Source organism: Acipenser ruthenus, chromosome 1, assembly GCF_902713425.1.
Source record: "Acipenser ruthenus chromosome 1, fAciRut3.2 maternal haplotype, whole genome shotgun sequence".
Taxonomy (NCBI): Eukaryota; Metazoa; Chordata; class Actinopteri; order Acipenseriformes; family Acipenseridae; genus Acipenser; species Acipenser ruthenus.
Window position 1 is genome coordinate 105,634,746 of NC_081189.1, and position 21,625 is coordinate 105,656,370.

At 36.2% G+C, this 21,625-nt stretch overlaps 1 protein-coding gene across 2 annotated transcripts; it reads left to right on the top strand.

The window, feature by feature from the left end:
• The first annotated feature begins 280 nt into the window (after positions 1–280).
• On the top strand, positions 281–13,600 carry LOC117420715 (serine protease HTRA3-like). Of its 2 annotated transcripts, XM_034034275.3 has the most exons (9): positions 281–804; positions 2,704–2,803; positions 4,135–4,363; positions 5,950–6,144; positions 6,652–6,684; positions 7,000–7,114; positions 9,066–9,123; positions 10,818–10,913; positions 11,537–13,600. In XM_034034275.3, the coding sequence occupies exons 1-9, from the start codon at positions 396–398 to the stop codon at positions 11,703–11,705; spliced, it is 1,404 nt and encodes a 467-aa protein (XP_033890166.3). In that variant the 5' UTR covers positions 281–395; the 3' UTR covers positions 11,706–13,600. The 2 variants fall into 2 exon arrangements, with proteins under 2 accessions (XP_033890166.3, XP_058889312.1); XM_059033329.1 differs by lacking the exons at positions 9,066–9,123; positions 10,818–10,913; positions 11,537–13,600 and adding an exon at positions 8,696–9,043.
• Positions 13,601–21,625: the final 8,025 nt, after the last annotated feature.

A 21,625-nucleotide genomic window follows, 5' to 3' on the forward strand; every position in this document is an offset into this window, starting at 1 on the left:
GTAACTAAATAATTTCGAGTTTGCTGCCAAACACATATTTTTTAACTGGCTAAGGACAGGTGCTTTTATGAGCGTTTCACTACGGCTTTTAAATACATTTTGTCTAGTGCAAATTCCCTTTTTTCAGTAGCGTTTTGCTTTTAGATTAACTTTTTTATTTGATCAAGCCTAAACACGTGAATATGTTGTTCTGCTTTACTGATAATTAAAACCCGTTGGTAAGGTATATATATATATATATATATATATATATATATATATATATATATATATATATATATATATTTATTTATTTCTTTATTTACTGAGCTTATTATTTTTGGGAGAACGCAATTTCGTTAACTTTTGTCTAATCTTACACATTACTTGTTCTGTTAAAAAAAAAAGTCTTGAAGATGCAGCTGTTTTTCTTTGGTGCAGTTTTGCTTTCTTTTTATGGTCTTGATAAGGCTGAGCCAGGACCGAAGTGCCCAGCGCACTGTGCTGTGAGCAAATGTCCCAGCCCCAGTTGTCCAAGCGGCTATGTACCTGACCGGTGTAACTGCTGCCTGGTGTGTGCGCATGGCGAGGGTGAGCCTTGCGGGCGCAAAGATGACTTACCCTGTGGGGACGGACTGGAGTGCAAGCAACCGGCAGGCAAGCGCTTCGCAAAAGATGTCTGTCAATGCAAACTAGGATACAAAGTGTGTGGCAGCGACGGCAACACTTACCGCAATGTTTGCCAGCTGAAATCGATAAGCAGGAAAGCGCAACAGCAAGGACTGCCGACTATTACCCAGGTTCAGAAAGGAGCTTGTGAATCAGGTAAGTCATCTGCCTCTAGAATTACTTCAATGACTATCAGCACGTGGAGTACCAGAAAACAACTCAAATTGAATGAATGGATATAATGCGATTAGAAATCCCGTTCAACTGGTGGGGGTCACATGGGGGCATGAAGCCTTTTCACTTGACCAGGCTTGTTAAAAATGACAGTCTAATAGGACATAAAGTAATAATATAAACATTGTTAAAACTAATTTGGCACTGAATACATTTAGGAAAGCCAATTGATTATGAAGGCAGTCATAAACATTTCAACCCAGTCTCTGTATGCTTCAGTAAAGACAGGAAACACTGGGAATTTGTGTGGGTCTGGGCTTTGATCTCACTGCTGAGTAGGCTCACGTGACAGCATGACCTCTATATAGAAGTTGTCTATGTAGATTTTGTCTTGACATGGGTGGTTGGCAGCATTATGAACTCAACCTTGTCTGGTGATCAGTCAAGCCTGAGCTATGTCTGAAACTGAAGCATGGTGTACTTTATACCTTGCAAACATAGATTCATCATCCAGAAACAATTATATCTGAACATTCTCACCAGAAGTGTAGCTTAGTTTAAGGCACCCAAACACAATCCATTTTATCATGCATAAACATATTTTGTGGTTTACAATTGCAGTAAAACCATCAGGCATTGCCTATAGTGTTGGGTACTACTGCTTAATTAGCAGACCGTTTTCTTAATGAAAAAATAAACACGTGTCATATGTATAAATGAATTGAACAGTGCTAGCTTATTTACAAATGACCAAAGAATTCAGAGATGTAAAACCCTTATAGTATGAAAACCACTTGCATCATGATCATACCAGTTGTTGTGAAGTGTTGAAAAGAAGTCAATTCTTCAGTTTTAACAGGAGAAAAAATGAAGGTGGACTGGTTTGGAATTACAAAAGGTCATAGTCAAAACACGTGAGGTTTTATACATAAACACATTAAAATCGTAACTAAATGTTAAGAATCCAACTGTACCCGATTACAGTCAAATAATGTTTTGGAAATACTCTGAGAGATAACAATTTACCATTTCAACCATTTTATCTTAATACTATGTTTCCAGAGTTGCAGCCAAGGTCAATGTTATTGCAATGGAAAAATACCAGGCTGGCTCTTGCATTGTGGTTACGCCACTAACTTGCAGTGCGATGGGTCGCTGGTTCACACCCAGTTTCTGCCCTGTTACGTGTGCATGACTGTATGCCAGTACCCATTAAATATAACAGATTTTTTTAGATATAAATACAGGGGTTGTATAGAAAATGAGGAGCACCTCCAGAACACTGTTAATAGGGTGTAGGGCAGTAATCCATAAACCAGGGTGGCATATATTTGTAGCTTTTATTTAATATAGAATACACAGCAGGGTTTCCATTAACTTAACCAAAAGGTGTGCCAATTTGTTCCCCAGCTCTTTCAATACAGTTATTATGTAAAAAGTATTTTGCAGGAAATAGTGGTGGAAAGACACAGTTTGCAAATTGCACCAAACAAACACGCCTCATGATGTAATGTACTTATCTCAGTATAATGATCCTTTATGCAGCCTGAACATTCCAACAGCCAAAAATCAAGATAGATTATATAGATAGATATTTTTAAATGACTTTGTACCCCATTTTTCTAGCAGTAAATTTGCATGTTAATTTTGCAGCTTTCCCATGCTTTTCCCATGGTAATATACTTTTAGGCCCACCATTGTTTATCAGACTCTGCTGTGTTTTAAAATATAATGTATCATGCCTATCTGGGCTTTACAATGCTTACCTATGCTTTACCATGCTTTCCTGACACTTTGCTGTGCTTTACTATGGTAAACTTTTATAAGGGATGAACCTGTACATGTGTTTATTAACACACACAATTATTTCCGCTAGTATAGGTCCTCAACACCCCAACAGTCCAAGATACAAGTTTAACTTCATTGCAGATGTCGTTGAGAAGATTGCACCTGCAGTTGTGCATATTGAGCTCTTCTTAAGGTAATTGTAAGCAGAACACTTTGCTTTTATATACAGTACTTTGCTTTCTGAGCAGTAAATACTATGCAAACATCTTTATTTATTGTTTTACCTACACAAATAAACTGTTTCTATTATAATTATATAATAATACTACAGTATGCCATGCCAAAATATTTTCAATGAGGGAACAATGGGTGTAGCTACATTTGGGAGAATAGGAAAGTGATGCCTTATGTTTTAGGTTCAATTATGCCTATATGTACAACTTTAAACAGGCTGAGAGAAATGTGATGACACATTTATATCACTCAGATGTACTGTACTTTCAGAAAGAACACTGGGAAACACTGGGTATTAATAGAACGTCTGGAAAATGTAACAAAAAAGAGGTTATTTTCCCCATGGAATGAGACAGAAATATTTAAGCTGTCACAGATGTTTGTTTCTGTATTTGAAGGAGTGGGTGAAGCTGAGGATAGTAGTAGAGGCACCTTTGATAGACCATCTCTTGAACATTTGCAATGTATGTGCAAGACAGATAACACAGTTTACTATTTCTAAGGGAAAATAAGCTTTTTTTCAAGGTTTTATATAAAGATGTAAAAGTTATAACATTTTTTTTCCTGGTTATCTAAGCATGTTAAAGTTTTTACCATGTAAGCATAATCTTGGCTACTTAATGTTATCTTAGGTAAAATATTCCAAGTTTAGTGCTAATCTGCATCAGTGAAACAGGCTAGCAGCTTTACATACAATTCTTAACGGAATAGTGCTACAGAATGAAAATCTGAGATAGTCATAGCACAAACATTATGTACACAACAGAAGTTTAAATGGTAAACAACTGTTCAACAAAACGATTCAACAGCTGCTGTTAAATGTTCATGCTGTTTCAGAAATGTGTGTGCATGAAGTCACTCCTTTGCAACACAATAGAAGCTAAATTATCATTAGCAGATGCTGCTGAGCATTACAATGAAAGAGATACTTGAAATACTCTGAAAGCAGGACCATGAAGAGCCCGTTTCCATTGGCTAAACTGTAACAGAGTAAAGAAACTGAAAAGGAAAGCAAATAGTGGTCTATCTACGTTTCTCATAGTGGTCTATCTACGTTTCTCATAGTGCTCTATCTACGTTTCTCATAGTGCTCTATCTACGTTTCTCATAGTGCTCTATCTACGTTTCTCATAGTGCTCTATCTACGTTTCTCATAGTGCTCTATCTATGTTTCTCATAGTGCTCTATCTACTTTTCTCAGTTATGACTGGGGAAATCACATTTAGGCCATTTGGGTGAGAAATATCGAGAAAGACACCATTGAGTTATTATCTGTTCTTTTCCTTTCAGACATCCACTGTTTGGGCGCAATGTCCCTTTGTCTAGTGGTTCAGGGTTTATTACATCTGACACTGGCCTGATTGTGACAAACGCCCACGTCGTATCAAGCACAAGCACAAGCACAAGTACAGGTCGACAGCAGCTGAAAGTGCAACTACACAACGGTGATACTTACGAGGCCACAATCAAAGACATTGACAAGAAGTCAGACATAGCAACGATAAAGGTTAACCCTCAGGTAAGTTACATTCAATCTGCTATACAATAACCATGTTTATAAAAAATGCTTTTAGCCTCTGTGTTGAGTCTTGTAACAAAAGTTATTTCTCATAACCATTACCTGTATTTAGTGAAGTGTCTGTATTCATAATAAGCACCAAAGGAATTATTCTGAACACATGCAGTATGAATGTTAGGGTAGCTGGTATGGTTTTACCTTGCAGTGATATACAATTCAAGACAGATCCCTGTTATCTATGTTTACCTGATTTGGTATTTATTATTGTATCTGTGACAGGGATATCGTGGTTGAGTCCGTACGGACATGTATCTTAGAGCTTACTCAATTGTACTGAAGCGTGGTTAGGAAATTCCTTTGCACAAGTTATTGACATTGTCAGTATCTGGATATATAATGGTGTGCTGGTGCATCTGTCTTGTCACATAAACAGTACCTATGCGATTGTTATCCAATTGTGATAAAACTTGCTTACAAGCTATCCAGTGTATCAGAAATTGAGATGATAAGGAATATAGAAATTCTGAAAGAAACTGTTTTAATGTGAGCCTGCTGACATATATGTAGGAGTAGGTCTGTCCATCCTTATGTCACAAATACATTTTGACATGTGCATTAGATGGATGTAGGCCATGGTGGGCTACTCTTTCAAGATGCTGACAGCTCTAATTTTGTATTCAGAAACATGTTGCTGTCACTTGGGTGTACTTATTGAGCCTCAGTGTTTATTAAGTGTGTCTAGAAATCCTTCATATGTTGTTGTTATTGTTGCTTTTCTTTTCATGTAAGAACTTTGGACAGGGCTCTACTTATCTGTATGATAATGCTTTACTAGAATTGTAAGAGACTCATTACTGTAAATAGTGTGAGTGGGAATCTAAGGCTTGCAGGGATGGGATGGCCTGGCCACACTTACAGCTTCATGTTGTTAGATTCGAGCAGGATTACCCTGGTTTAGCTGAATCATACAGAGTTTACTTCGCTTCACTCTGCTGCCAGTATTTAGCATCACTTCAACAGGGGAGCTCAAAATGAGGCCACTTGGTTTGTGTTCACTAGACAGTAAATGAGGGTTCACATAATTTGGCCCACTGTTTAGTTAGAAAGCACTTGTAAGTTTAATTTGGTGCAGCTGGCACAACAAAAATGATAGTAACAAACAGAGGCATACTGAATAAAAATTATTGTATAAATTAAACCAACAAAAAGATTTGACCTTTTTTTTTCCTCCCTCATGTATTACAATGATATGAGTTAAGAATTACTGTGGCAATTACCTTTACATGTAAGTCTACTATATGTACAGTAAACATGCTTGTGACAAGACTACAACAGGTCCTTTTTAGGAAGTGAGGTGGAAAAGAATATCAGAATTGCAGAGATTTTAATATTAATGTTTTCCTACGGGCTTCGTCAATAGAGCAAGACAAATATGCTTCCCCACTCAGAAGCAATTTTAGCTAGTAAAGCAGAAACAGCGAATTACACAGAAACACATATAACATGATATTAAACAGGTAGGAAAATGTAGATAACATGAAGTATTGATACATTCATGCATGCTGACATTGCTTTGTGTTTTACAGAAAAAGCTGCAGGTGTTGTTGCTGGGCCACTCTTCTGACCTCAGGCCTGGAGAATTTGTTGTTGCTATAGGAAGCCCCTTTGCTTTGCAAAACACAGTAACTACTGGCATCGTCAGCACGGCTCAGAGAGATGGGAAAGAGCTGGGCCTCAGGGATTCCGATATGGACTACATTCAGACAGACGCTATTATTAATGTAAGTGAAAAAGCATGCTTAGAAAATGTGCTATTGCACACAAGCCATCCGTGATTTCTGGTCAGTTGAAAAAGTGTAAAAAGTGTATTGGGTGTGGTACACTTGCCTGATGATGGGAAGCAGTTTAGCCATTAATATGGTAAGCACTATAGTTTATCCTGGAGAGGCAAAAAAAAAGATTGAGAGTTTATATTAGGAACAGAATAACAATCTATATTGGAAGAAACTGTCTTACCGTTCATAAGCAGATGTATTTGTGCAATTATTGCTGTTGTCAGGAAATACTGATCAGACGACACACATCTTTTCGTAACTACGCACTCACTGTCTTAGTCTTCTTACCCCACAGAAACCTGGTGCCTGTTTACTGTAGAAATGTTGAAAAAATACATTGTGGTCAGTCTATTAAACAAAAGTTCCTGTGTATCACTGATAATAGTCATAGAACAAATAGACCACATTTATCGTTACTGTTTCTCTGTTTTCTCTTTTTAATGTCCTCTGCAGTATGGGAATTCAGGAGGCCCTCTAGTAAATCTGGTAAGTACTGTGAGCTGAGGAGATCACAAAGAGCTCAAATATGTATATAAATCATTCAAAGAGAAATAATTAAACTGAACATTTGACATGAGCACTGCCCTTCTAATACTGACAGGATGGTATTATCCAGTCAAGTAATGCTCATATTTGATTCCACCAGTATGGGTTTATGTTATCTCTGTTTTATCTTGTCTTGAAAGTAAGAGGCCTTAACTGTAAGCATATAACTAAAGTTTAATGTGTTCATCTTTTTAGTTCAGAGTAGCAAGGTGTCTACAAAACCATTCTAATTCTGAATATCCACTCTTCCAATAGGATGGGGAGGTGATTGGAATAAATACCTTAAAGGTGACTGCTGGGATCTCATTTGCTATTCCTTCTGATCGAATCAGACGGTTCCTCAACGAGTCTCATGACAAACACAGCAAAGGTAAACCTCGAATTTAACTGTAAGGTTATTTAGGTTCTTCTATAAAGCACTGAGGATGCAATCAATTGAGACAGGTGAAGTAGTTTTGCAAACTATTGCAAAATGTAGGTATTCATTTTAAAACAGAAAAAAAAATAAACATTTCTTTTCAAGGCCAGGAAAGCGATCCATAGTTTGAAAAGCCATCCTCACTTTATTATGTTCTAAAATCATGAGGTGATGTTAAATCATTATAAATCCATTAAAAATGTTTTTCATTAAATACTGTAAGGGATAAGGAGATAGTGAAGCATCTTATTGGAAATTAATATTTATTTTTGCTATTGTAAAACTTCAACATTGTGTTTCTTGATTTAATACAACAAAGTATATTAAAAGGAACTATTACCATATCCCACACAGTCTCACACATTGGTTAATTACGGTACTATAATTAACTCTACTTCTGAATAGACTTGTTGCACAGTTTCTGCCTCATATCTGGGATGTATATTTGTGTTGTAACTAGCTTTAGTTCACTGTAATCTGTATTAATTTGGGTTTAGCACATTTGATATTAAAAGAGCATTGCATTGTATTTTCATTATTAGGCACCACAGTTTAGTAAATCCTGCACTGCCACAATGTGGCAGGATAGCGCCGTGGCCCAAGATTTTACCAGTAGGAATTAGAGACTCAGAGACAGAAGCTGCAGTGAAGTGCAAAGCGCACATTTATTGAACACAAAACAAATAAAAAGGCAAAGGGCCAAAATCAAAAAGGTTTACACAAAAATAATACGAGATTGAGATTGAGATTGAGATTCACTTTACTCCTTCTCCAAACAAAGGATGTCTGTTCCCCTTTATACAGATGGCCACTCCTCAATTAACAGTCAATTACCTGACTGGGGAATGGTCACACCTGTGATTGTTGGCAGGGATAGGATTTAACCCACACACAATCACACTTTTATTTCTCTTTCAGTTGGTCAAGTTGGTGCACTCCAAAAAAAATGCTGTAGAAAACTATTTTGTACCACATCAGATTTGTTTTTGTTCATGAAAGACCTAGTATATAGTTTTGTTTTTGAAAATGTCTGAGTTTGTTTTTAAGTTTGTTTTAATGGATTGAGGAAGTGGGTTGTTTTCATCTCAGACTTGCCTGTTTTCATGGTCTAGAACTTTTGTTTCCTTGTTAGAAGTGATTTGTCTGATTTTTAAGAAACGGATACAGTAAAAATCCCTTTGTTACATTTGAATAAGAGATACTTTCCTGCTTTAAAAAAATGCAGCATAATTATTTCAAACTGACATAACCAAAATAAGTAATTTTAATAATTACTTTAAAAACATTTCAAAATATTGTTGTATTTTGTGTGATATTCTCCCCAAAAAACAAAGGTTTAACTGAATGCAGACATGTCAAGTCTCATTCAGCGTGAGACTAACACATTAGCATGTTATCTCATGCTTTCATGCATTCCTAAGCTTATCCCATGCATTATGAGTTATATATATATATATATATATATATATATATATATATATATATATATATACTGTATATATATTATAAAGATTTAAAATCTTTTTTATTCAGGTACTGCAAGAGACAGCAAAACATCCAGGCCCTCATTGGAAAGAGCAGGCATTGGCCACTCTTAATTTTGTCTCATGAATATTCATGAGCCAATCCAGAACGAGGAACATGTTCCGAACCACAGATGATTTAGAAATCCTTCATGGTTAACAAAACACCATATTTGAGCAGCACAACATTATGTTTAACTATTAATAATGTAAGCCCATTCCAGTGATACACAATAACAGTGAGAGAAACAGCAAAATGTAAAGCCTGCCAGTATTTCTTCGACTTAGTATTTTTTATTCTTACATTGCTATTGGTTGACAACATTTGAAAAAGGTCTTAGCAAAGAGTTGTGCAAATACTATTTGTTAATGTTTTTCAGAGGTTAAAGCTGTGAAGAAGCGTTTCATTGGCATACGAATGTTTTCTATTACCCCTGCGTAAGTAGAGGACTGCTCTTAAAAATATTATTTCCTTCAACATTTGATATTTTAATGTTATGAGATGAAATATCTGTATTTTACTGAGCATGTAAGAAACAAATGAAACTCTGGCACCTATTCATAAATCATTAAGGACTGTTTTAAGGAATGTTTTTGTTAGGGATGTTTTTTTAAAGCCCATCTTGATCAACTAAACTATGCTTGTTGTTCGTGAAACGCCTTTTCAGCCATTTAGAGGATTTGAAATCCATTCAAATTTTTCATGTTTGTAAATACTCTTCAAAAATGTTTAAATAACATTCCTTAGACGTTTTTTTGTGAACAGGGCCCATAATGTACGATGTATTATTTCATGTGCGTGTTTTTTTTATAAATATCACTTGGTGTATGTTTATCTAATCTGTCACTTGAGTTCAGTTCTTTAAGAGGATGATATTAAATTAACAATGGTTTGTTATTCAAGCAACTGTAGACATGTATTCTAATAAACCAGCAACCCCTCTTTAAAGATCTAGTGTCAAAGTTTAAACTTCATTCATTTTCATTTTGTGTGCTGTATATTTTCATTCTCTGCTTTTCTCTCATTTTGGAAAGAACAGCCTCCCTGTTGGGTAATCTGAGTGAATCCTTTGTGCATTTTTATTTCACATCCTTGAAATAAATGTCTAGTCATCAAAGTGCTACTTCAATAATTACCTGCTCACCACAATAGAAGTAACCCGTCATTCAAATGATGCCACTTTGTCAGTGGAGGAGAATGACAGTTCAGAATTAGGTAAAGGACACTGTATATGATAGCTGAACACTGGTGCTGACCCCACAACCAGAGCAGTCTTTGTATTTCATTTACTGTAAACAATTACTGTTGCAGTAGACATTTTAAGAAAACGTAATGACAAAATAGAACATGTCTAAAACCAAGAGGACATTGAGGTTATGCTTCCCAGATGAGTCTGCTGCATGTGATGCAAGGCAGACTGTATCTTAGCAATCTAAGAAGCTACTGTCTGTACAGGTTAGCTTGGGGGAGCTCTGGAGTGATAATAATAGGTGCGTCTACTGACTTTTATCATGGTACACCTATTACTACCTGATCAAAAAGAATGAACCACCAAGCTTTGGGATAGATTAGAGATGCCTGAAGCAATTAATAATGCCAAAAAAAGTATTGAAAGTTATTTTAAGTAATCTGGGAAGATAGGAAACAGCACCCAAGGTCCAGTACATCTTAAAGGTATTGTTCTAACTTATATGGACATGATACTGACTCTGTAAGTTTGCGTATAGGTTTACCTCAAGAATTATATATAAAATGAGTAATATGAGTTAGACTACATACGCAGAGAAATTAATTATTTTTCTAGTAGTAAGCAATTACTAATGGGGGCTTCTCAGTCGCACAACTCTGACAGGAAATGATAAGGGTGTTGCCAGTTGTATATTCCCACAGAAACACAGCATGCGCTTGTACATTGTAGATTAAGTATTTATTGTACTCACAGATTACTGTCTGAGGTTTTCTTAGTTTGGCTAGCTTTTTTGGAGGATCTACATTTGACTGGAATACATTTAATTTTTCTGAAATTAATAATGTACAAAATGATCATGCCTATTAGTTTTTTTCTTTTAAAATAGCAAAAGTGTTATCGGTTACATACATCAACTGAATACAAATTTGCTTTTGTGTTTAGCCTGGTTGAAGAACTGAAGCAAAAGAATGCAGATTTCCCTGATGTCCGGAGTGGCATCTATGTGCATGAAGTCGTTCCAAACTCCCCAGCTCAAAAGTATGTGCATTACAATGAAATGAAAGAAAAAAGCTCCTTTCCAGTTAAAGTTGTCAGTTTCCCGAAAGCCATTCTCACATGTATTTATTTTCAGAGGTTTTGTGCTTTGACCAAGGGTATTTTTTCAGTTGTTTAGTTTAGTCTGATGTTAGGGCCACTGGTTTGAATTTCACAAGGCTTGGAATTTCCATACAGTTTTCAGAAATATGAATTTAAAAAGCCAGCCTGACAGATCTAAATTCAACCCACCATAGCCGGACTGCTGTGTTTTATATGTATATGTGGAGCATGTTATATTTGTTCCTTCTGATGAGCTTTCCTTTTACCAAGTGGCCTCTACCTCCCCAGTGCCACCCTATAGCAATTCTCTCTTCTTTAGGTTCACCATCCCACGCTGAAGATGGCAAAGCTAGTGTTTTATGGTGCCCCACACTGAAAGGGAATAAAAGCCAAATCTTTTTTCTCATTCATCTACTTTTTATAGATGAACTCAATTGGTTTTCTTTATAATAACTCCTTCAGTTTGATTATTTTTATAATTCTTTATCATGTTATTAGGCTATTGAGACATTAAATGAGTGTGCCAGCTATTTCATTGACATTCTTTTTTCCATCTGCAACAGAGGTGGAATCAAAGATGGGGACATCATTGTCAAACTAAACGGACGGCCTTTGTCGACAACCAGTGAGTTGCAGGAAGCTGTGGTAAATGAATCCGCGTTGCTCCTGGAGGTTCGCAGAGGGAATGACGACTTGCTCTTCAACATTGAACCTGACGTCATAATGCAGTGAAACTGGACTACAGCCATTTAGAACTATGAACATGCATCGCTGGTCCTTCAAACGAGGGTGTTTAACCTGGCCTTACTTAAGTGAGCCAATGTGACTGGGCTGGAAGTCACTACTCCCAATTATTGCAGGACTGGCTACAAATATAGAAGCATACTGAACCAGTGATGAGTGATTTAAGGTTTTGAGTATTTTTCCCAATTATATTTACAACATTTCATTTGTTTAATTTAGTTGTCACTTAGAATTTTCTTCAGCACCTTTTTTGCACACAATACTGTATGAAAAACAACAGGTAATGTTTTGAGTTGAAATATATCATCTTGCTGTACTTCAGAGAGTACAGCATATGGATTTCACTATATTCTATATAAAATGACGTTGGTTCAGGAAACCTAAACTTATGTAACATATAAGTTCACATATAAAAGTGGGCCATATATACTGTATGTAAGAGAAGACTGCGGACCAGATGAGCAGATGAGTTTATCTTGGGTGATCTACAGAATAATTCTTATAGAATTGATGTCATAGCAATGTACAGAGATCTATGCAACAGAAACGTCACAAAAATCAAGCTGCATGGACTCACAGCTGCTGTAGCTCACATTGTTAAGGCAAGCTTTTGCTGGAGAGTATAATACCATTATACCACAATACCAAAAACGTGTACATGTTTTTTTGTTCTGTTAGTCAACACTGCACATTTTTTACAGATACATAATTTCATTTTTTTTTTTTTTTTTTTTTTACAAGAAATACAAACAAATATCAGGTATTTGGGACTTACCAATTATTCGCAAAGAAACCTTTATAATGAATGCCTACTTTTGAAAAGTTTTCTTCCTTAAAGAGGACAGGACATTGACATCTTGGGACATTAATGGACTGCCATGACTCCACCACCTACTTCAGTCTTAATTAAATAGAGAGCCTACTAAAAGTTCATTGAAGACATACAGTGAAGACATCAGGAAACCACTACATTAATGTGTAGTGTTTCTTATTTGGATGCAATACAGTGTCCCAGCAAAGGGATTAGTCTGAACTTTAGGAAACTTCATGTTGGAATATAGTTAATTTCTCTTGTCTATTTTCTTTTGTGGATATGAAGGTATTAATGTAAGCAGGAAGGTATTCAACCTTTTTTAGGTACACTGGCCAGAAGGTTCCCCTATTGTCAAATATTGTTTTTACTGTTTTAATAATGAAAAAACACATTTGCACTATGTCATCCAAGTTGCTATTTACCCCTTTAAGTCACAGGTTACATAACAGAATTGTATTGTTGTGTTGATAAATGAACATTTTCAGGAAACAAGCCCCAACACACTGTAAGAGCACAATTCTTAAAGTTTACTACAGTAAACCATAAAAGCATAGAAAAGTGCAGAAAGTATAGTAAAGCACCAGAAAGGGCGGCGTATGGTCAGAAAAATAACAGTAAACTGCAAAACAGGACCTGTAGAAATGTGCCCATTCCTCAATGATCCAGAACTTATATTTGAGCATCAAAAGAAACATATCACTTATATGTTGGTAAAATTCACTAGATGTGAAAATGACAAACTCTGTTTTAGAGCAGGTGCAGAGACTTTTTATTGTGCTGATTAACAATTGACATCACGAAGATGCTGCCCTAGTCCAGCCTCCAACATGCCGATTGCACGAAGGCGCTGCTCTCTTGACAGACGTGGCATATTGTTTTTTTTTCTCTGATTTTCTTTATTGCTTTTATTCCAGCTTGCAATTCAACAGCTGAAATCACTCCATATCCAGTGTCCAATCAACTGTCTCACTAATTAGGTGATTAAGTGCACATGCTTCAGTCATAGCCACTCAAGCGTGTCATGGTCAAGGATGAATGATCGAGTGATTAAAAAGAAACCAAAAACATATTGTCAATGTCCATCATTTATATACCTTAATTTTTTTGAAAATAAATGTGTTATAATAACGATAAGTTTATTTTGATACTCAGTATATATATATATATATATATATATATATATATATATATATATATATATATATATATATATATATATATATACACTACCGGTCAAAAGTTTTAGAACACCTCAATTTTTCCAGTTCTTATTGAAATTTACGCAGTTTAATGTCTCAATGTACTCTGAAATTAAAGCATAGAACAAATAAACAATTGGAGATAAAAAAGAAATCATGGAATCGTTTTGTTTAACAAAATTTAATCTAAATTTTTGACTCATCAAAGTAGCCACCTTTTGCAGATATAACAGCCGAACACACTCGTGGCATTCTTTCTACAATGGAAATCAAATATTGTTCGGAAAGTTCTTCCCAACACTGTTGCAGAAGTTCCCACAAATGTGTTGCACTTGTAGGTTGCTTTGCTTTCACCCTTCTGTCCAGTTCATCCCAAACCAGCTCGATGGGGTCTGGAGACTGTGCTGGCCATTCCATGATTTGAAGCCTACCGTCTTGTTCTTTTCTTCTAAGGTAGTTCTGACATAGCCTGGAGGTATGTTTTGGGTCATTATCTTGCTGTAGGATGAACCCCTGACCAACTAGGCGTATACCAGAGGGTATTGCATGGCGCTGCAAAATGCTGTGGTAGCAGTTTTAGTTCAGGGTGCCACTCACTCTGTGCAAGTCGCTGATTCTGGATCCAGCAAAAGAGCCCCAGACCATCACACTTCCTCCTCCATGTTTGACAGTTGGTGTCACACACCGAGGAACCATCCTTTCGCCTACTTGACGGCGTACAAAAACCCTGCGTGATGAACCGAAGATTTCAAATTTTGATTCATCGGTCCATAAGACCTTCTTCCAGTCTTCAGTAGTCCACTGGCGGTGCTTCATGGCCCAGGCAAGCCTCTTTTTCTTATTTTGCCATCTTAGCAATGGCTTTCTTACTGCCACTCGACCTGTCAAACCTGTAGCTCGAAGTCTTCTCTTCACAGTTGAAACTGAGACTTGCTTACTTCGACCAGTGTTAAGCTGTGCTTGAAGCTGTTGTCCTGTGAGCTGCCTATCACGCAAGCTGTTGACTCTCAGAAACTTGTCTTCTGATTCTGTTGTAGCTTTGGGTCTGCCAGACCTCTTCCTGTCAGAGTTTCCTCCAGTTTCCAAGTGCCTTTTGATGGTGTAGGAAACTGTACTCACTGACACCTTGGCTTTCTTTGCAATTTCTCGAAAGGAAAGACCTGCACTTTTAAGGGTTATAACGGTCTGTCTGTCTTCCTTTGTTAATTGCCTTTTTCTCGCCATTATGAGAGCAATATACTACTTCCTACAGTACAATACTGTCCAAATAATGCTTAAGAGGGGGTAATAACACAGTCTGTTCCAACACTGCTTTTATACAGACAGAGGGTTTGTAAGTAATCAACAAAAGTTGGGACACCTATAGGAATTGTTAGCATCAACTTTCAAGGCTTAATTTACTTCATTTGCTGCAGAACAGCTGTAAGTTGTTAACCCATTACTTGTTCCCTGAAAAAGGCCTTTTTGTATATCTCTGAAATTAACATTATTTTTCAGTTTTGGTAACCTAAACTTTTTTTTTTTAACCTCTGGCAGTTTACCGCTTACCTTTGTACCATTTCAGGTTATTCACTGGACTTGAACTGCTTAAATTTCAATAAAAACTGGAAAAATGGGGGTGTTCTAAAACTTTTGACCGGTAGTGTATATATATATATATATATATATATATATATTATATACTGTCTATACATTTGGACTACTTTAGATTAGCAATATTTTACTGCATGGCTGATGTAATAAAGATGTCTTAGATGTTGCTGCTGCTTAAAATGAATTAAAAAATAAATATATAAAAAAATGATCCTGTATAATTGTACTCCTAGAAATAATGACAAGCGTTTAAGACATATTTCTTTAAGCCACATTTGTTTTGAACACTAACATATAAAGCACTTGATCACAATGGATATATTTTGAAAGAGGAATTGGCAAGAACCGTAGCATTTGTCAGCACTTTTATGGAGACATTCTGCCACCAGAGCAACACACTTTTGAAAAGCTTCTTTACATAAGCTTAATATAACTTCATAACATATACAGGAACATAAAACTTTCAGCTGGTGGTGCCATTACTTGATATGGTAAGGGGGATTTATAGCTTTGTGCTGCTTCTACAAACAGTCTGCTTTCAGAGCTAAAAACTTGTTGGTTCCCAAACCCATAGCATTTTCTACATATTCTACTTCAAAGGGAATTTAAGGTCCATGTACAAGAGTAGCGGTGTTTCAAAATCACCCGGAACTCCTAATACAAATGTTTTGAATGTGGCAATTCCTCAATTAGCACTCAGTTACCTAATTAGGGAATGGCCAGACATGTGATTGTTGGCAGGGATATATTTAACCCCATCCTTGCCATACTTACTACTGCCCAGCCACAGTCCATAATTAACTTTTATAAGGCACTCTGCTACCATTAGCAATTGGATGAAACCAGTCAAGACCATTCTTTTTTGTTTCGTGGTTATTCCTATTGAACATAATTTTCCGATCCACATTCCATTGTCCTGCATATCATGTGTATCGTAGAGAAAACATTAGCCGACAGTCAGGATGTGGAGACATTTGGCTGTCACACTGAAACCTCATGAAACAGGATTTGGATGGGAACCGGCAAATTCATTTTGGATTATTACAAGCTGTTGATAGCTGTAAAATAGATGCTGTCAATTGCCTTTTGCTACCTGTAAGCACTGCATATTGTATTAACAGATGGCACTCCAGCTACGATTTAAAAGATGACAGTATTTACAGAATCCATCACTTCTGACAGGTTCATGGCGGCAAGTGGGAATCTGATGGAGCTAAATGACATCAATGAAACAAAGACAATGGGCATATCCTGAATAAACCTTTAAAGGATATGAACTCAGCTGTACTTCAGCATGGCATAGGGGAGAAGTAAATAGTTCAAAGTGTTTGGATTGGCATTGCTAAATATAAATACAGTACTCTTATAAAAGCCTTTATATGGAAAATGAGTTTTACTTATTATTTTTTTCAGTATGCGGTACCAAACCAGGAGAGTTTGTTCTGCCATTAGACTACTTACATAATTACTGTGAAATGAAAAATGTCTTGGAAGACTTTTTGGGACTGCTTCCAAGGTCATCTCAATCATCTCATACCAATTATCCGGCTAAATAAACACAAGATATAAAAAACAAGACATGCATATTTTGGAGCACAGTTTAACACCCTGGAGTGCTTATTGTGCTTATGAAATGTTACCCCCAAGCCTTCCGCTCCCCAGCCAAGGGGAATTGGTAGTCAGGTGAATTAGGCAGATAGTTCCAGGCTGTGCTCGTATGGTGACATATTTGCACATGTTGGAACACTTGTTAGCCAATGAGTTATAAGGTTGGCCTTGGGTCATCTCCCGTTTTGGTAATCGCTCTAATACCAACAGTTAAAATAAAAAAAGTTGAAGTCTCCGGTGTTCTTTCCATTGTTTATAAAAACACCAGTCACTTCTTATTTAAGGGGTGTTTAATCCATTTTTATCGGTTAAAACCTAAAATCAGAAACCGTAATTACGCTTTAAAGTATTAAAGTACACATAGCTAACACAAGAATTCCAGTAAATGTTATCTACTATTACCATCACTTGGTAGAGCTCACCTTTTCCTGTATGAAGGAGGCACACATTATGTTAAACATGCATTTCATTTTTAAAAGTATTTTTTTCATAGCTTTATAAACAATAAATTTGGTGAATGTTCAGTATTTTCAATTTTCTTTCATGTTGTACTTCCCATTGCTTCTGGGAGTTTAAGTCCTTGTAGGAAAAACAATTAATCAGATATTGGGAATTTGACTGGAAGTACAGCATTGAAGTACAGTATCTGCAAGGAGCGTTCGATAAGTATTCTCCACCAGCTTCAAATAAACTACCAATAAAAATATCGAATTCACCTTTACCATAATGTGTGTGTTTTTCATATAGGAAAAGCTGAAACCTTTCTTTTTTTGTTATAAATCTCACACAAGTGATAATTGCAAGCCCCTCATGTGTATACCAACTATGACAAAGCAGGGGTCTGTCAACAGGTGGAAGCACTTGGTCATGGAGGGAATTAGATTTTTAATACTGCAATGTATTGACTACCCACCTACTGTTTATCAGTAATTAAGGATGGGGCTAATGAAGGGCTACTGGCCAATCAACCTGAGCAGCGTTTTGAATGTGAGCTTGTGAACAGGATGGCTGCAGTGCGCAGCTGCGGTGACGAACAGAAACCAAAACAAGTAATGGCGGGGCAAACTGAAATGCAACAGCGTTCAGTTATTTTATTAAATAATAAAACAAGCAAAAGATTTAAACAAACACAAAAGACACAAAACAAAAGGCGCGTTGGTCAAACGAATAAACAAATAACAAATAAGTCTCGTGCTGGTGTTTAAACCAGCACGCTTAACAATCATTATCTCTTTATCTCTTTATCTCTTTATCTCTTTATCTCTTTACCTCCTGTCTCTGCTATCGTTCTCAAACTCTGAACCCCTCTTCCCTGAGTCCAGACAGCTGCAGGCTTTTATATTCTGGCCAAGGGATTAACTAGCTATTAATTAATTATCTTATTACCCCTCGGCCATAGTCTGCACGAGTTTAATAAGGATGCGTGACTGTCAGCTAGTTAAATAATCAGTAGCTGATCAGCCATGCATCCTCACAAGGTTTTTAATATATATATATATAAAACAATAATAATAATAATAATAATAATAATAATACAAAATAAATCGCAAAAACAGCACACTATATATATATATATATATATATATATATATATATATATATATATATATATATATATATATACTGTATATGGGTGGGGCTCCCCGTCACAGAGCATTGTTTCTATGCTGTCTTGTAGGTGCTGCCAACCCAGTATATTTGACAACACTCAGTATTGGTAAAAAAAATAAAAAATATTATTTGTATTATTATTATTTATTTATTTGGCAGATGCCCTTATCCAAGGTGATTCACAGGTGCTACAGGGCAGTACAGTTTTACAGTGCAAGATTAATAGTTAAATACAGTACAGCTTACAATAAGTGCAAATAATACTACTAAAATACAACATGAAATATGATGCAACAAGTTAGGATTACAAGTTATATCTAAAATTACATATCAGTAGTGCAATAGTACATGTGTAACACTAGTATTTTAACTGTGGTCTGTATTTGAAGATTTAACCACTATGTTCTATAAAATATAGGTTTGCAAGAAACTTCAGGTACAAGTTTTTTTTTTGTTCTATTGCTAAAACCCTACATTATTTTGTTAACAAATGTTTTAAAGGCCATTGACTTTAAGTATGTGTGCTGAAAGAAGTGTCTGGCACCATGTCAGCAAACCGTTTCTTAAATTGCCAAGGTCAAGACATGTAGGCCAAGATAGGATGTCAAGGAAACAAAGGACACTTCTGTGGACTAAATACTTTACTACCCCCCCCCCCCCTCTCCATTGACCTCACAATGTAGATAACATCACATAACAATGCCATTTGACAGATCAATGTATCATACATTCTAGAAACATTCAGTGTTAAATGGATGATTCACATCTTTAAACCAACAATATATATAATTTAGTTTTATTATTATTATTATTTGTTTATTTAGCAGACGCCTTTATCCTGACAAATTGATGCAAGAGTATATCTACTGCTTAAGTAACTGGTTATCCCCTATACTGTCATTGAAAAAGAAACCTTTTTTAAATATTCGTTTGCTTTAATAGATGTATATGCAGAGTAGATATGTGATATACTACGCAGGAACACAGTTCAGGGAGCTTGTCTGTGGGTATTTGAGGAAGTCTATTTGCTTTATGGATCAGTGTGATTTATTAGACCCTAGCAGATGTTTTACTGTTTTAGGTTTTTAATGTTTGGAGAGACGATAGCGCTTGTCTGTCCATCTGTGCTTCTCGATCCATTTAGTCTTCTTTTGCGAAACATCTTAGCAATAGGATCGTCAACAACAATGAATGGAAATGGCGCATATGAAAGGGACTTAAAGGTTACCTTCTGTAACTGGGGTTGAATACAAGGGAACATTACCATCTGTTAGCTTGGATCATCTGCATTTCACACAGACAGGCAATAAAACAACACTGAGGCATGCATGTAAGTGAAGGCTTTTATACATGAGGCAGTGTGACACACATGCCATGCACACATTCCATATTGGTCTCCAAGATTATAGCACACACACACATTATATATACATCAGAATTAAGAAACTTCAGCAACTAAACACTCCATAATGCTTTCATGTCCCCCCCCCCACAAGATAAACATTGCATGGCAACGTTGTTTGCTTGTTTGCATACTTCATCATATCTTTGTAAGACCCCTGGCTTATCTGGATGGTAGCAGATTCCAGCAAGCATGTGTCCTTTATTTAAAGTTTTAAATGCTTTCAGCTATGTAAATTGCACATTCCATAGTAGTCCTATGGTTCCCAGGTACACAAACTATCTGTGTGTACCAAACCATGTTCCCTTGGAACAAGGAAGACCTACACAAGTGCAACCATTTACAATGTTCAATCGAACATGAAAGCACCACCAGAGATGTGGTGTCTGTAATATCCTGCACAAGAAGAGCAAAGGGATTCAGTACATTGTGCCTTCAATGTGAAAGCAACAGCAGGCTGTGTGGTCCCGTGGTTAAAAAAATGGGCTGTAACCAGGAAGGCCCCGGTTCAAATCCCACCTCAGCCACTGACTCATTGTGTGACCCTGAGCAAGTCATTTCACCATCTTGTGCTCCGTCTTTCGGGTGAGACGTAGTTGTAAGTGACTCTGCAGCTGATGCATAGTTCACACACCCTAGTCTCTGTAAGTCACCTTGGATAAAGATGTGTTAAATAAAAAAAAAAATAATAATCCAGTGCTCTTGGACAAAGTTAAGTGTGATTCAATACCTTATTAGCATAATTCATTTTTTCATATTTGTCAATAAGGTTTATATAATGCATTTAATTGTAATAACAGTTTCTATTTTCTTTTCTTTCGGAGTTTATGGTTCACATCTGTCATTTTCCAGCAGGTCACCAAAAGCCACATGTGCTAAAAAAAAGTGAGTAAATGTGGTAAGCATGTAGGATTTGTAAGAGCGTTTAACTTTGAAGGACATAATGTGTCAGTAAACTTTGAAATATGTTATATCTTTGAGGACGTGTTGAACTATTGATGGATACGCCTTCCTGAAATGAAACTCACATTAAGAAGTCTCAACATCACGAATGCAATCAACCATTTGTGCCTATTTTCTTTTAAATGGGTTGTTTAACATTACTTGACATGTCACACATCTTCATGTTTTTCAACTAATTGAAAGTAACTGCACACCAAGAGCAGGATACATTAAGTTTACCTTTAGCAGCAATGGGCCCTATTAATTAACTAATAATTGAAAAAAAAGTTAAGTCTGTTTTGTCTGATAACCATGAACCAGCTCTAGTCGGTTGTTGACTTCTGTAACAACTATTTAAGTTTTCTATATGACTCCACAAAGCAATATTTTGAAAGGCACCACCACCAAAAGAATGGGTGTCCTCATGCACTGATCATATCAATTGTCCTTCTGTCTGTCTGTCACACACTAAATGGTGAACATTACCTTTGCTGTATACCATCGACTAAAATAATAATAATAATAAAAAAAAAAAAAAAAAATTTGTGTATTGTTTTTACAGTGCATGTATATCCTATAGTGCTTGAGGAATTTATTGGTTTAAAAAATATTGCTGAATGTGTTCTGTTAAAGAACTAAACAGTCACCCCCACTAAAGTGTTTACAGATTAACTAAGATATGTTCACTTGGAAACAAACCTTTTGTGTAAATGTCTCTAAAATTACAGCCTGGACCAGG